This window comes from Desmodus rotundus, chromosome 13 (assembly GCF_022682495.2).
Source record: "Desmodus rotundus isolate HL8 chromosome 13, HLdesRot8A.1, whole genome shotgun sequence".
Lineage (NCBI taxonomy): Eukaryota > Metazoa > Chordata > Mammalia > Chiroptera > Phyllostomidae > Desmodus > Desmodus rotundus.
In genome coordinates this window covers 75,199,216-75,216,889 of record NC_071399.1, presented here as the reverse complement: position 1 = coordinate 75,216,889, position 17,674 = coordinate 75,199,216, and the positions used below count along the sequence as shown (strand labels likewise).

General features: G+C 41.7%; 1 protein-coding gene across 3 annotated transcripts in view; it reads right to left on the bottom strand.

The window, feature by feature from the left end:
• Positions 1-873: 873 nt before the first annotated feature.
• SLAIN1 (SLAIN motif family member 1) overlaps positions 874-17,674 on the bottom strand; it is a 58,374-nt gene continuing 41,573 nt past the window's right edge. For all 3 annotated transcript variants that reach the window (XM_045201611.2, XM_045201616.2, XM_071220160.1), the window contains 3 exons: positions 13,792-13,947; positions 3,603-3,885; positions 874-1,960 (listed from right to left, as the gene is read on the bottom strand). In XM_045201611.2, the coding sequence (XP_045057546.2) occupies positions 1,885-1,960; positions 3,603-3,885; positions 13,792-13,947 (515 nt within the window). In that variant the 3' untranslated portion in view covers positions 874-1,884. The remainder of the gene's footprint in view (positions 1,961-3,602; positions 3,886-13,791; positions 13,948-17,674) is intronic.

The following is a 17,674-nucleotide window of genomic DNA, read 5'->3' as shown; positions in this document are numbered from 1 at the left end:
ATTTAATTAAAAAATGAACTGATTCCTTTAATTTCCTAGCAGAATATAAACTCACTTTTAAAAATGTACTAACTCACCTCCATGTGTTCCTGGGAAGAGAGCCCTAGAGCGGGGGAAAGAGACCTTGAGATCAGGTAAACCTGGGTTCAGCAGTCGGCTTCACTGACTACTAGCTAAACGTGTGCACAGGGTGACTCATCTCTTGGGCTCGGGGTCTTTATTTTTAAACTGGTGATAACAACAGATGGGTGTTAGAGCCAGACAACTGTACACAAAATATCTAGCACAGTCTTGTCCCTACAGAAGTGCTTCTTGAGCACTACTTCCCCTTCGATATCTCTCCTCCTCCAGCTCCCACTTCATTTAAAGTACAATGAAATGTACTTTAAAGCCAGTCTTTTCCTTTTAGATAGAATTCTATATAAAGGCACACTTTTAAAATAGAAATCTCCAATGACCTTTGGTAGACTCTTTTCTTAAGCTTAACATTAAAACCTTTCCATAACTGTACCTTCAGGTGAAAAGGTTTCCAACCAACCTCAAATAGAATGTGGAATAAAGATAATAGTCTGCTATTGTATTGACACCGAGGGAGTATTTCAAGTTAAACCCCTACAACATGCAGAAAGCTTCTTTGACAGCACTCATTGGTAAGTGTTTCTGGCCCACAAGCCACTTGAGTTCTAGCAGCCCTTGCAACCGGGACTAAAACCGAACCTCACAAGTATTTTCGAGAAACAGTTTTGACAAATGTGGGTATTCCATCCACCTGCTTTAGATATAAACACCCTGATGAGAACGTAGCAACCACCACCACTTCCACGACTGTCGGGAAACGTGTGTTTATGCTGCACATTCATGCGTGACCTGATATTGCTGAAATAGTCTTTATTTCTGAACATTCCAAAACAGCATGTACACAGTAACAAATATTAAGTCATATACCATAAGAAAAGCATTCATTAGTGCAAATGGGTTTTGTAAAAGGTCTATCAAAAAGATTTATTTGCTTGAAAATGCCTTCATTTCCAGAAGCATCATTAATAAAACATTACAGTTTCATCCTCTGTAATAAAGTATTGAAAATCAGTTGTGGTACAGTAGCAAACATTGCAGATATTAAGTGCAATGAGTCTGTGATGCCTTTATAAATATGAAACCCATGTATGGCAATAAATTAACAATGGAAAAGACAAGACCATTTAACTCGCTGTCTGGCTGTCTCCTTGCAATGCCTCTGGTTACGCTGTGCTCATTCAACATAAAGTTATGTCTCTCAAATTGGATGGTGGATTTTCGCTGATATTACCCCTAGAGCTAAAAAAATAGTACCTTACCACAAAAATATTTTTATGGCACAAAATTTAAGTTGTTTCATAGTGGTTCACAGAGGTGTAAAAAGAAATAGGCACAAAAAATAAAATTCCTGTAAACTATAAAAAAGTAAATTTCCAAGCATACATTGATAAAACATATTTGTAAATATGCAAGGTATTAAAATACAGAACACGTGATGGGAGGATGTTTAGAACACGTAAGTAAAGTGAACAAGTTACTTTAAAAACCTCATATGGCAAAGAAAGTATTACTGATACATCTCGCTTCTCTCCAAGTGTTCGGGTACGTAGCAGTTCTACAGAAACTCCTAGGTCTCAGTGTCGCCCGCTGCAAGCGTGGATCTGAGAGTGCTGCAGTATCTCAGGCGAATACTCAAGTGCAATAATTAGTCTCTGCTGATTGGTCCGTTGAAAATCAATGCGGTAAGTATGTTAAGATGCAAAGGGGAAAGAATATCCCGACATCCACTGTTACCCAGCCAGCTAGGTAATACATACAACCCTCATTTCCACTTCTTCCCCATTCTCCAAGGGTACATGAACTGCATCAGTAGCAACCATCTCTCCAGTTTCCATCCCTCAGAGTGCTGAGTGACGACAGAGGCTTTGGAGGCTGAAGGAAACTGTAAGGGTGAGAAAGGAGGGAACAGGCTGACAATCACCCTGGGAGTCACATCACTCGCTCCCCTCTGTTCCCCTCACCAGCAGTGACGACCAGTGGGCGTGCTCCCTAGTGCCCCTTGTGCTTCACACTCTGGAGCTTTGCAGCACGCCCCTGTGCCAGAGACCCAGCTCTTGGCACAGTGCCACGCACACTGTATAGGCATAAGTAAAAAGTGATCAACACCCTTAATGTATAAAAAAATACTCTTTAATCAGAAAAAGATAAATTCAATAACAAAAAAAATGGCCCCCAAACAAATGGTTACTTCTTTGAGTACAACCAGCAAATTAACATGAAAAAAATTTAAACCTTATATTTGGCAAAGATATTTAAGAATAATTCCCAATGTTGGCTCACTTTTGGGAAAATAGATCTTCCCATGCGTGTGGCAGTGACAACCTTCCTGGGTGTTGGGGACATGTAGCCAAGGACAAATTAGATGGTCCTATTTACCTCTATGTCAAATAACCGTTCGGCCACAAACGTGGCACAGCTCTGCATTTACCAGAGGAGGAGAGCCCAGAACCCACAGGATAAACGTGCTGCAAAGTTGTTTCTATCTGGCGGGGTGGGATTACAAGCCAGCCTTTATCTTGTGTTTTTCAATAGTTTCTGGATTTGTTTCTGATCTGAGCACCTATTGCTTCTAATTGGAAAATAAGCAAAACTATTTATATGCATACCAATGCATGAAGGAAAAAAACTACTTACTCCCAAATCCCTTTCAAAGGTTTACTATGGTGCCCTCCCTCTCTTCCCCCACATCTTCATTTCCTGCAAGAGCTGTCTGAACTGACTGCCTCCATCGTCCCATCTTCTGAGTTCTGCTCAGCCCATGTTTACGGAACACTTTTTTATCCACGAACACTCCAGGATAGCTAGGTTCAAGAAGAGTACCTCAGGACCACGATCTCATCTAAAATGTGCCCTGCAAGTAAGTAACCTGGAATTTTGAAACACAAAATAGTGTTAACTGAACCATAACCCACTCACCTACATAAGCTAACAAAACCTAGCTAAACCATGAGTGTGATGGGAAGGTATGCACGTGCACATGTGCCTAACCTGGTTTCGCTCATTTTGATAGAAACATTACTGATTCAAAAACCATTTGCAACCCTACCCTGTGCTGCACATAGTGACGAGAGTCAGGCCACATGGAATAATGAGTAAGTAGAATGTATAGCCAACAGATGATGACAACTGCCACAAGGAGAAAATGGAGGAGGAGGAGGCACAACTCGCAGGAGCTGCAATTTTGGACAGAAGGAGGCAGGTTCTGGCCATGCAAAGGAAAGAAGATGCAAGAGTTCTGGAGGTGGAGCTTCCATGGTAAATTAAAGCAAATGCAAAAGGGGCATCAGGAGTCAAGTGATGAGGGAGGGTGGGGATGAGACCAGAGAGCGGGGACCTGGCCACACAGAGACACCCGCACCCCATCACTTTCCAGAGGAAGAGGGATACAAGTCAAGCCCTAGAGAGTAGTGTGGCCTGCTGTTAGGGTTGGACTGGACCAAGAAGAGGGCAAAATGGAGCCAGGAGCAATTTCTGATTTCAAACTGCGAACGAAGCCATCTAGACCAAGGAACAAAGTTTCTTACCTTCTAACAGGCTGTGCAATTTTGCTGCGAGGCAGGTTACTCCCATTTATGGCCAGTGAAGGCCTTGGAAGCGCACTGCGGCCCATCACCCCAGCAGTGGCAGCTTTGTGCGGCGTGGGGATCCCGGTGTTGGAGTACAACTGTAAGCCGTTGGATAAAGGCAGGTTACTGCTGCCTTGAACGGTTGGGCTCACATAGGCTGTGGCTTTAAGAGGCTGTCGGACAGACACAGGGAAGTGTCCCACACTGTGGATTCTGTGTTGAAGCTGTCCTGGTGACGGGACTGGAAGAGAAAGTGACAAATGACGTGCACCTGAGAGACAATCTCTCGCTACCCAGCTTAGGAAATGTTACATTCAAAAACCTATTCTGTCTGAAAGACGTGTATATATAAAATGAAATTACTTATATATATTATGTATCATTATATTTCATTCTACAATGTTGCCGATTGAGAGAATAGAAGACTCTCTTGTTAAGAATTAGAATTTTCCAATACGCCACACATCATTTAGTATTGGAAAATTCTAATCTTTTTAAAAAGATTTTTGTATTTGTTCATTTATTTTTAGAGAGAGGAGAAGGGATGGTGAGAGACATTGATATGAAAGCGAAACATTGATCAGTTGCCTCTCATAGGTGCCCTGACCTGGGCGATGAACCCACAGCCCAGGTATGTGCCCTGACTGGGAATTGAACCCGTGACCTTTCACTTTATGGAGCAACACCCAACCAACTTGGCCACACCAGTTGCAGCAAAAGGTCTAATTTTTGACAAGAGAATCTTCTATTCTGTCAATGGGCAACAATTTTGAGTGCCTAACTATAGTTTATTATTATAATATATTATATTCTAAGACAACCTCCTTTCCTTAAACAAACTTGAATTCTCACAGGTCAATTTCTTCCTTGCTTGCTTAGAAGACATTGGATTTCTTGATAGTTACTTTGGGGGTGATTTCACACACACACACACACACACACACACACACACACACATACACACACACCAAACAAGGGACCATTGAGCTGCAATTATAGAAAGGAAGACAGAGGTGAATCAGTAAGTACAAAGTACAGCGCATTACAGATACGCTTCCTAAGGAGCTTTCCTTGTGCCGCTTACCCATCTCACAGGGTCGGTGGGAAGACTAAATGACTTCATCTACGCGGGGCCTCACAATGGCACCTGGCTCGCAGTGACCACTCAGCTGGTGCTAGCCTGTCATTACCGTGATCGCAAGAGCAAAATCAACAAAATGAACGAACCTCTGGGTAAGACTCAAACGCTTCACCCAGGCACGGGCCCGACATTACGAATAATTTCACATTCAGAGACACACTGTGTGGCAGAAATGACTGAACCCTGCGATGTCTTTCTCCAAGGGAAAACCCAGAGCACATATTTAACGGGACCTCGTGCACACAGCCCTGCCCGTTGCTTGCGAACCACTCCGGCCCTTGCTGCCTAGTGCTCACCGTTCAGTTAACAGGGACGTACCCTGCTTTCCAAAACAGTTTATCTGATTTTGAACTTAAGTACAAATATACAATATATTTTTACAATAAAAATAAATCTCTACAGTTTAATCTCTTAAATACTTTCTTAAATTATACACTCTTGAAAACACTTTCTTAAATTATACACTAAGTGAAATCTATACCTAGGAATGCTAATGTACATGGATAGCAGTCAAACTCAATAAAAAATCAGGTGTATATAAGATTTTGCCATAATTCTGTTCCAATCAAGTTTTTGGGACACAATCTTTTGCTGGTTGACAAATCATCTCTAAGACCCTTTCCAGAGAACCAAGATGGCGGCGTAGGTAGACACACTGCGCCTCCTTGCACAACCAGAACTGACAGAGAATCGAACAGCAAGGGGGACCAACACCAAGAAAATAGAAAATAAACATTCATCCAGACTGGTAGGAGGGGCGGAGACGGGCACCGGGGTGGAGAGGACTCAAGTGGCTGTGGCGGGACCAAGACTGGCGGAGTGTGGGACAAATGGCGCAGGCAGTCTGAGCATTAGCAGACCCTGTGGCCCCACATTTGCACAGATAAACCCAGAGGGCCGGACTCACAGTGGCGGAGAGTGGGGCAGGCAGAGCAGCGGGTAGCACCCCACGGCCCCACATTCGCCCACAGATAAACCGGACAAACGGCGGGGAGCAAAGCAGACCACGTAACCCAGGGCTCCAGCTCAGGGAAATAAAGCCTCAAACCTCTGATTGAAAACGCCCGTGGGGGTTGGGGCGGCAGCAGGAGAGACTCCCAGCCTCACAGGAGAGGTTGTTGGAGAGACCCACAGGGGCCTAGCGTGTGCACAGGCCCACTTACTCGGGAACCAGCACCAGAGTGGCCCAGTTTGATTGTGGGTATCGGAGTGAAAGATTCAAATCCGGAGGAGAGTGAGGCGGGCGCCATTGCTCCCACTCGGCCCCTCCCCCACGTACAGCGTCACAGCACAGCAACCAGCGTTACCCCGCCCCGGTGAACACCTAAGGCTCCGCCCCTTAAAGTAACAGACACGCCAAGACAAAAAAAAAAAAAAAAAAAGGCCCAAATGACAGAACACTTCAAAGCTCCAGAAAAAATACAACTAAGCGAGGAAGAGATAGCCAACCTATCGGATGCACAGTTCAAAGCACTGGTTATCAATATGCTCACAGACTTGGTTGAATCTGTTAGAAAAACAGATGAAAAAATGAAGCCTATGCTAAGAGAAACAAAGGAAAATGTACAGGGAACCAATAGTGATGAGAAGGAAACTGGGACTCAAATCAATGGTGTGGACCAGAAGGAAGAAACAAACATCCAACCAGAAAAGAATGAAGAAACAAGAACTTGGAAAAATGAGGAGAGGCTTAGGAACCTCCCGGACGCCTTGAAACTTTCCAACATCCGAATTATAGGGGTGCCAGAAGGAGAAGAGGAAGAACAAAAAATTGAAAACTTATTTGAACAAATAATGAAGGAGAACTTCCCTAATCTGGCAAAGGAAATAGACTTCCAGGAAGTCCAGGAAGCTCAGAGAGTCCCAAAGAAGCTGGACCCAAGGAGGAACACGCCAAGGCACATCATAATTACATTACCCAAGATTAAATGCAAGGACCTACATCCAAGATTACTGTATCCAGCAAAGCTATCACTTAGAATGGAGGGGAAGATAAAATGCTTCTCAGATAAGGTCAAGTTAAAGAAGTTCATCATCACCAAGCCCTTATTATATGAAATGTTAAAGGGAGTTACCTAAGAAAAAGAAGATCAAAAATTGGAACAGTAAAAATGACAGCAAACTCACAGTTATTAACGGCCACACATAAAACAAAAACGAGAGCAAACTAGGCAAACAACTAGAACATGAGGGTTGTCATTAAGGGAGTGGGAGAGAGGGGGAAAGGTACAGAGAATAAGTAGCATAGATGATAGGTGGAAAATAGACAGGGGGAGGGTAAAAATAGTGTAGGAAATGTAGAAGCCGAAGAACTTATAAGTATGACCTATGGACATGAACTATAGGGGGGGAATGTGGGAGGGAGGGGGGGCAGGATGGAGTGGAGGGGGGGGGGGAATGGGACAACTGTAATAGCATAATCAATAAATATATTAAAAAACATTAAAAAAAAAAAGACCCTTTCCAACCAATTCCACAACTCCTGAGTTTATTAGCTTCTAACCATGAATATGTCAATACACTAGCTTCTCAACTGTAACCAACATACAGCACTAATACGACAGGTTACCAATAGGGGCAACTGGCAGGGTGGGTACGGGGGGGCATGTGAAGATACATGGGGACTCTATGCTTTTTGTTTAGTTTTTCTGTAAACCTAAAACTGCTCAAAAAATAGCCTTAATTTAAAAAATCAATACATGAATTTGTCCCTATTTCCTATGGAACAAAAGACACAAAGTACATAATCATTAAGTACAATGAAATTTCAAACTGAACACACTCATGTAACCACTACCCATATCAAGGTACCAAACATGACCAGCACCTCTGAAGGCTCTCTCATGCTACCCCCTGATCAACAGCCCCCCCAAAGGCAACTACGGGGTTGGCCAAAAGGTCGTTTACTTGTTTCCGGGTGATGCTCTAGTAGTCCTTCGACTACTAGATGGAAGACGATTACTCGACTAAAAGATGGAAAAAAATACACATTTTAGGCATATTATCCTTTATTATTTCAAGAAAGGTAAAAATGCAATTGAAACACAAAAAAAGATTTGTGCAGTGCATGGAGAAGGTGCTGTGACTGATCAAACGTGTCAAAAGTGGTTTGGGAAGTTTCTTGGTACTATTGACAGTCTGGCCAAATAACTGCGTGCTGTGGGGCCGTCTTATGCACTGGAAGGTGGTTGGCAGCCCCCTGGCCTCTACCCACTAGAAGAAATAGCAGGAGACAGCCAACATACTCACACCATCCAAATCAATAAAGTCATTGGTGAAGATGAAAAATGCGTCTTTTACAGAAAAAACTAAATGGACTTTTTGGCCAACTCAAAATTATTGTCACTTTCATCACCACAGATTGGACATTCCTATTTTGAACTTCATACAAATGAAATTATATGGCATGTTCCCTTGCGTGTCTGGCTCCTTTCACTGAACAGGTTTTTGAGATTCACCCATGCTGTTGTATTGCTATGTACTATTCTATTATATGAATGTTACAACCCATTCTGATGAGGAGGAAAAGCTGGGTTACTTCTAGTTTGGAGTTTATGAACATTTGTGAGTATGTGTTGGTGTTTATATGCACTTATTACGTTGGGTATATTCCAAATTCAAACACTATCAGGATAAATGAAGTTAGCGAAGTCACTGAATACAACATCAAAATACAAAAAGTAACCGTATTTCTAAATACCAGCACACTCATAGAAACTAAAGTTTGAAAAAAACATTTAAAAAATCAAATACTTAAGAATAAATTTAACTATAGATTTATAAAACCTCTACACAGAAAGCCACAAGACTTTGCTGAGCCATGAAAGACTGAAATAAATGATGATGTGTTCCATTTTAGTGAATTATAAGGTTATTAAGATACCAATACTCCTGAAATTTATCTATAGGTTCAATGAAATCCCAATCAGTATCATGTGAAATGATGTTACAACAGTTATTCAGGAAGTAGTCCTATTAATCCTATTAACTCTCCAATATACAATGGACAACCACCTTAGTTTTTTAAAAAATAAGAAGCTGTGCTCTAAAAGTGTAAGACACTAAAGAAAGAAACTGAAAAAGATACAAATAAATGGGAGGCTACACCATGTTCATGGACAGGGAGAATTACCATCATTATAATGTCCGTACTATGACCTAAAGCAATCTATGGATTCAGTGCAATCCCTATCATTTTCCACAGAACTAGAACAAATAAACCCAGGGTTTATTTGGAACCACAAAAGACCTTGAATAACTGAGGAAATCTTGAGAAAGAAGAACAAAATTGGAGGAATCACACTACTTGATATTAAACTATACAAGGCTATCATAATCAAAACACCATGGACCTGGCATAAAAACAGACACACAGATCAACTGAACAGAAGAGAGAGCCCAGACATAAATCCATGCCCGTGTGGTCGATTAATCTCTGACAAAGGAGGCGAGAATGTGCTATACAAGGGAATAAAGACAGTCTCTTCAATCGGTGCTGTTGGAAAAACTGAGCACACACATGCACAAGAAGAAAACTTACCACTTCTTACACCACACACAAGAATAAACTCAACATGGGTTAAAGACATAAATGTAAGACCTGAAACTATAAAACTCCTAGAAGAAAATACAAGCAGGAAACTCTGTGACATCACTCTTAGTGATATTCTTTTCGGATGTGTCTCCTCAGGCAAGGAAAACAAAAAAAATAAATTAACAAACAATTGGGACTATATCAAACTAAAGAATTTTTCAAAGGAAACCATCAACAAACGAAACAAAACCTACCAAATAAAAGATATTCACTAATGATACATCTGATAAAGGATTAATGTCCAAAGTATATAAAGAACTCATGTAACTTAACACACACACACAAAAAATCTGATTTAAAAAATGGGCAAAGGACCTGAATAGACATTTCTCTAAAGAGGACATACAGATGGCTAACAGGCATGCAAAAAGGTGCTCAGCATCAATAATTATCAGGGAAAACCAAATTAAAACAAGAGACCACCTCACACCTATCAGAATGACAATCAACAAGTATTGGAGAGGATAAGGAGACAAGGGAACCCTCAGACCCTTGATGGGACTGTGAATTGGTATAGTCACCATGGAAAAGAGTTTGGACTTTCCTCAAAAAATTAGAATTAAGGTGGGTCATAAGAACCACCTTATGACCCAGCGACTACACTTCTGGGTATTTATCCAAAATAAAAAATAATCCAAAACACTAATTCAAAAAGATGTGTGCACTCTTATGTTCTTTGAAGCATTATTCACAATAGCAAAGATAAGGAAGCAACTGGAATGTCCATCAACAGACAAACGGGTAAATAAGACATGGTGCATATGTACAATGGAGGATCACTCAGCCATAAAAAGAATGAAGCTTGCCATTTGCAACAACAGGAATGGCCCTACAAGGTATTATGCTAAGAGAAGTAAGTCAGAGAGACAAAGACAAATGCTATACGATTTCACTTATTTTTGGAATCTAAAAAACAAAATAGATGAACAATCAAAACAAAAAACGAACTCAGGGACACAGAGAGACTACTGACGGCTGCCAGATGGGAGGGGAGTTGGAAAACTGCACAAAAAAAGGTGAAGAGATTAAGAAGTACAGTTGCCAATTATAAAAACAGCCGTGGGGATATAAAGAACAGCACAGGGAATATAGTCAACAATATTGTAGTCTCCATGCATGGTGTCAGATGGGAACCAGACCTAGCTGGGGAATCGGTAAGTCATGTAAATGTCTGATCACTATGCTATATACCTGAAACCATTCTATGCCAACCATAATAAACAAGTGAAATAATTAAAATCTAGAGAAACTCGTTAAATTAATAGACATAGTCCTAATTCTACAAGTGAGAAAGTAAGAATCGAGAAGAACAAATAACTCGTGATTAAGATCCAAACTCAAACGCTGCACACTAATAACCCAGTGTTATTCCTTCTGCATCCTGCTGGCCTTTCCAACTTTTCTCTGTTCTACTTTGTGCTTCCCAGAAGTAAAATGGCCCAGAACTAGGAATCTTCTTTATGTAAACTTAGGACACAGAGGGAGTATTTGCTCCAAATGCTTAGAAATAAAAGTAAATGAGAGCAGAATCCTAAGATCTGAACCAAGTTTATGACTGACCTTCTATTACACATCAATTCTCAGGGTTTGTTTTCTCTCCTTATGATACTTGGCTTGCAAACAATGATTTTCCTACTTTCTTGCTTTTGTTTAACCTTTATCAATTGGAATTCTAATGTAAGGAAGAATCTTTCCTATTCTCCATGTATTTATTCAATTAAATATAGACCCATGGTTATTTATTTCAGTCTATGGGTTATAATCCTTTAATAATACTTATTTATTCTGTGGCTCAAACTGTCCCAGATTTCGTCACTGGGGGCTTCTTCGAGTTGCTTCCTGTATCCCTCTGGCACGCTCTCATTGTTTCCCAGCACTTCAGCACGCTGTGTTCTATTTTAGGTTACATGCATGTTCTGGCATTCAAATCATGTTACTGACCCACACTGAGGGGGCGTTAACAAAAACTCCTAGTCATCCCCATATCTGTTACTCTCAAACCATATTTTCCCATTCTACATTTATATACTTTACTTTTGCAGACTGTAAATATGAAGTACACAAGTCATTAATTCAAATATTAACAAATCAAGCCTGGAGATAAGCCCTATAGCTGTCATGTCTTCATTCATTCAAACGCTTACTAAGAGCTCATTAAGTACCAGACACTGGGGACAGGAAATCAGATAAACTATGGCCAGAGCCCAGGGGGAGGTGACAATCAGTATGCAAGATAAAAACAGTGACAGTGAAGTATGACACAAGGAAGATTCAGAGTATCAGAATAGTTGGAAATATAAACTCTGGGGACCAAGAGCGATGGGAAGGGACTCAAATCAACAGTATGTACCAGAAGGAAGGAAGAAACATCCAACCAGAAAAGAATGAAGAAACAAGAATTAAAAAAAACGAGGAGAGGCTTAGAAACCTCCAGGACATCTTTAAACGTTCCAACATCCGAATTATAGGGGTGCCAGAAGGAGAAGAGGAAGAACAAGAAACTGAAATTTTATTTGAAAAAATAATGAAGGAGTACTTCCCCAATCTGGCAAAGGAAATAGACTTCCAGGAAGTCCAGGAAGCTCAGAGAGTCCCAAAGAAGTTGGACTCAAGGAAGCACACACCAAGGCACGTCATAATTACATTACCCAAGATTAAAGATAAGGAGAGAATCTTACAAACAATAAGAGAAAAGGACATAGTTACCTACAAAGGCGTTCCCATATGACTGTCAGCTGATTTCTCAAAAGAGACCTTACAGGCAAGAAGGGGCTGGCAAGAAGTATTCCAAGTCCTGAAAGGCAAGGACCTAGATCCAAGATTACTCTACCCAGCAAAGCTTTCATTTAGAATGGAAGGGCATATAAAGTGCTTCTAGATAAGGTCAAGTTAAAGGAGTTCATCATCACCAAGCCCTTATTACATGAAATGTTAAAGGGATTTATCTAAGAAAAAGAAGATAAAAAATATGAACAGTAAAATGACAGCAAACTCACAATTAATAACAACCACACCTAAAACAAAAACAAAAGCAAACCAAGCAAACTACAACAGGAACAGAACCACAGAAATGGAGATCACATGCAGGGTTATCAGCAGGGGAGTGGGAGGGGGAGAGGGAGGGAAAAGGTACAGAGAACAAGTAGCATAAATGGCAGGTAGAAAATAGACAGGGGGAGGGCAAGAATATAGGAAATGTTAGAAGCCAAAGAATTTACATGTATGACCCATGGACATGAACTAAGGGGGGGAATGTGGGTGGGAGGGGGTGTGCAGGATGGAGGGGAGTGAAGGAGGGAAAAAGGGACAACTATAATAGCATAATCAATAAAATATTAAAAAATAATAAATATGCAAAAATTCAAACAGAAACAAAAACAACAAAACCCTGGGTAATCGGAACTGTCTCCATGTCCGCTCCTTCACCCTCATGGCCTTGTGCGAACTGGTTCTGAATCTATATAATACAGTCTCCTCATCTGCACAATGGGAACAACAACAGAAACGACCTCATAGCATCATTGGCAGAACTCAAGGAAATAATAAATATAAACCAGTTAGCACAGTAGCTCGTGCAAAATAAATGTCATTTTGTCTTTAGGAATTAAGACAAAGAAATGAAAGACCATCATACACTGGGAAAATACCACTTGAGCCCCAAAACTGGATACAAGAGAGAAGGGCGACAATCCACCCTGGGTGCAGACTTAGACACCTGGTTGGTGACTCTCGGCCAGCACACGCTGAACACATTTCAGGCCTCCCAGGGCACATCAGTACTACCACTGAGTATGCTCCCTGGGGGCCAGGCTCAAACTAAACCCCAACCACCCATACAGACAGCATGGGGGGGCTGGAACCACCACTGCCCCATGCAAAGTGAAAACATGAACACCAGACTGAATGCTCACTTACCTGTTTGCTGCTGGGTAAAACAGAAAGTGACTGACAGACTGTGTGGTGAGCTGAAATGAGTAGATACATACTACTTTAGGCACACTGAAATGTAACTTCATTTGGGGGGAAGGCTGTGAACTGGCGAAAAACACCACCAAAGTAACAATAAGATGGAATAAATGTGCTGTCTTCAGAGTAAAGGCACCAAACAGACAGAAAGAGGCAGATCCATAAAGAAAACAGATTTTGTATAATAAGTAGACAAATTAATGACCACTCAGTGCTTTTACTGCCATCCTGGGGTATAAAGGATTACATATAATTTACTAATTATTAACTGGTAATATAAGCACTGGTAAAAGCACTACTCAATTTTAATAGTGGGGGGGAGGGAGTCACAGAGCAAGGGTCCTGTAGTGTCCTGTAGTGTTTCCCAGAGAAAAAAAAGAAATATTTGCCTAAGCATGTTACAACTAATTAAAAATTACAAAAACATTAGGGACTGTTACACTTACTGCAAGACTGGATTCTTGAAATCCCATTTCCAGCCCCGTGCAAGCTGGAGTCGAAGCTCTGGCTGTTCCGCACGGTGACCGGAGAGCCGGCGCTGCCGCTGACGGCCGCGGTGCTCGGCATCCGCGCTAAGTTAGGCATGCTTCTTCGGAGCTTGTCTGGAAGGGAAAAAATGTTTCCAATGTTAAAACCACAGATTTTGTGCCTATTAAAATACTAGGTTTCAAAAGTAAATACAAATATAAGTCATATTTTGCTCAATGACAAAAATTACCATGTATGTTATGAATTCTAACAAGCTAATGGAATTAACCCTCTGTATAAGAAAACACCGAATCTCCAGAAAGGCTCCACCAAAGACAGTTAAAAGAAACATGAGTTCTAGAAAAAGAGTTAGGGGCTTATCAATTATCTATTGGTTCATATACATTAAGTGAATAAAATTGTATCAAAGTGAGGTTAGAAAATAATCTTACAGCCATTTAGTTAAAAAAAAAACAAAAACAAAAAAACACTAGCATTGTTAAAACCAAGAAGAGTGAAAACCAACTCTGGATATTTTCCTAACAGAATCATAATGGAAAAAATTATTAAAACTCAAACGAGATGTTTTGAGAAATCCACTGATCACATCAACACAACCACGTAACTTCTGAAAAGTTTTCATTATCAGGAGCATGCCACCAAGCCTTGGGAGGCTTGAAAAAGAGAAAGCGTCCATTTCTTTCTCCTTGCTAAGTACACCTTCTGCCACTGAGGGGCAGCAGAGAGTCACACACAGGTCCTGTTGCTGAGAGGATGGCCCACAAGTTCAGTAGTTTTCCCTTTATTAATTAACGCACACCCTGCCAGAAAAAAACACTAAAATACCTAAGTCACTCAAGCTCAGGAAACAAAGTATATATCAAATACTAAGCCAAACCCACTCCAGTACAAAATCGGATTCATTTCTGTCTCACACCCAGGTCCTTCCACGTGACTTAGATCTGTGGAGAAGGCCCTGCCCAGAAAAAGTCACCTAATCCAGAAATCTGGAGAATCTCCTAAGATCTGCTTCCCTTCTTCACCCTTGACTCCATGTCCTCATAATTCTGCCTCATAAATATTTAATAAGTCTCCCACTACTACTACCTAGTTCAGGCCTCATTACTTATCACTCACATTTTCACAAAATCCTCTTAATTGGCCTCCGTGCTCCCTGTCCTGCTCCTCCAACCCATCTTCCCCACAGCCAGTTTCGTTCTTCCTGGAGCACATCCAGTCACCTTCTTAAACCCTCCAGTTACTTTCCTGCACCTCCATCTGCAAGTCCAGGCTCCTGGGCACGGCCTAGGTATCAGCTCTACACACAGACTCCTGCAGCTTCATCTCCTGCTACCCGGCCCTCAGCCCACAAATAAAGTTCCCAAACACTCCTCATTCTTGTACCTGTGCGCAAGCCGGCGCCTCCACTTGGACACCCTGCCCCATGCGGAATGAATGAACAAACAGGGGACAAGTACTTGTTGTGCATGTACTGCACGCCAGGCACTCCAGAAGATGCGGGGTCAGCACAGGGTCTAAGACGGCTATAGTCCCCAGCCTACACTGAGTTTACAGCCTAGACCAGGGTGTCTCAGTCTGTTTTCCCATACTGATCCTAAGGAGGGAAACTAAAACAAATTTAACATTAAGTTTAGTCTTTCCCAAATAAGAAATTAAATATTAAAAAACGATATTTTGTAAGATTAGGCTGAGCTTTGGAGAACCACAAGCAATTACACTATCTCACGTTTTTTCACGCATCCCACTAGATACTTTTATGTTTATCAGTATGTACTCTAAAAACACTAGTCGGGGTGCCCAAGTTTGTGGTCAACTTCGAAGAGCCGTCTCTTTCAAACCTGGACAGTGTAGAAGCTACAGAAGCAATAAACAAAAATAATGCATTTCTGGTTTATTTTTAATTATTTTAAAATGCATCAATGACTTCATTGTTTTCTCCTATATTATTTGGTATGTTAGAAAAATATTTGATAGATTAATTTCAAAGTTACTGTTTCTATTTCACAATTTTGTTCAAATAATATTCCACAAATGAAGGGTCTGATATCTGAGTCCTACGTTAATAAAATTTGTTTTGTTTTTTTAAAGGCAGTGGCTGGGGTGAGAGGGGAAGGAGAGAGACATTTTTTCACCTTCTTCAGCACTTTACTACTGGCAATGTCACAGTCATTTCATTTTTTCCTTAGGCTGGGAGAATATATAGCAGATGGTATGATGAAATTATACCTAAGTTTTCTAAGAAAGAGATATTTTGTTCATAATTTATAACCAATAAATTCAATGAATGGTTTAAGCCACGAGAAACCTGTAAAAGCAATGAGCGGTAGGCAGGACTGGAACTCAGGTCCCCTGGACTTCAGAGCCTGTGCTCAGGAACCACTGGGTGAATGAGTCAGCAGTTAGCCCGGAAGAATGCTGCTGTATTCCATTTGCTTTCAGGGAACCCGGACCTTTCGGGAACCATGGCGGACTGCAGCGAGACGTGACACTTTGGCATGCTCCCTGCCCTAACAGGAATCGACAGGGCACAGGTTCAGGGACATCGATCCGTTTCATATCAGTGTTTAACGTAAGTCAAAACCACTTTTCTAAGACAAGACAACAATCTCATTTGACGATGCTAATCAAGATGCAGAGCTAGCACCTGCTGGACAGCTAGGCTATGACGTCCTCGGACACCTGACAAAAGAGCCCTTAGAGAAACAACTCGGGTGCCCCCGCCCTCAGTGGTGACATAAGGCGACGACCTGCACTGCAGCGCATGGAACACAGTCTTCCAGATACGATGAGCTTACAGAATCAGGCACCGTGACATTCTCTAGCTGCCACTATTTTCTTTTAAATTTAAAATCTAAAGGTACAAGAAGAAATCATGACTAAAACTTTCATTACTCTCAAAGTATCTCTCAGTTAGCATTTATGGTACAAGTACACAGAGAGAAAAGCATGGTCAGAGACCATCGCTGACAGAATTTATATTTGGCTTTGCAATGTTACAAAGTACCTGCTTGAGCTCGCCTGTCCCCAGCCCGAGAAATGGGGCTATGTGATTGAAAGCTGTGTCTGTATAAGTGCGGCTTGTCTCTCCATACTATGTGGATTTGTATGCGACGGATCATGAGTACAAAAACATACCCGGCTTAGAATACTACATGACTGCTCTCCCTACCGTCTGTTGGACCGAGGAGTGCAGCTCCTGGGAGTACAGAAGGAAGACAAATGATGGAGAGGAAGAGCAAGAGTACACGGGAGAATGACCCATGTTCCAACCCACCATACTGACATGGGGGCAGATCGACTTCCCACTAACATGCCAAATACCAGCCTCAGTTGCCCTGCGGCCGCACAGATCTGCATCCTGGATGTCAGCATCAGAGGGAAGGACACATCCGACTTCCGCCACACCTGGATGTTACAAGCAGCACCCTCCCCAAGCACCATCGTCCATGCTAATCACCGTCCCTCTGTGCCAGGAACAGGTGGTAAGGGCTGAAGGCTGTGGGAAGGGTGAGGAAAGGCACCTTGGTGCCTCGGGCTCCATGGACATCCACTACACACTCCTCAACTCGCACAAGCCGCCCATCCCACAGCTGAACGGGAAGCAACATAAGGATGCTCCCATTTATGACCCAGTCTGTGCCAGCTACAGAACGGTGGCATCCCAAAGCTCCAAGTCCATAAACCTGGGACACGTAATCGGAAGTCAGCCGATTACAGATTTAAATTTAGATCAAACTGAAAAGTTCTTGAGAATGTACTTAATAAATCTGGGAAATACTTACCCATTCTTGACACTGACCTTAAAACCATTTCTTGAGCATAGCAAATACCAAAAGGGCG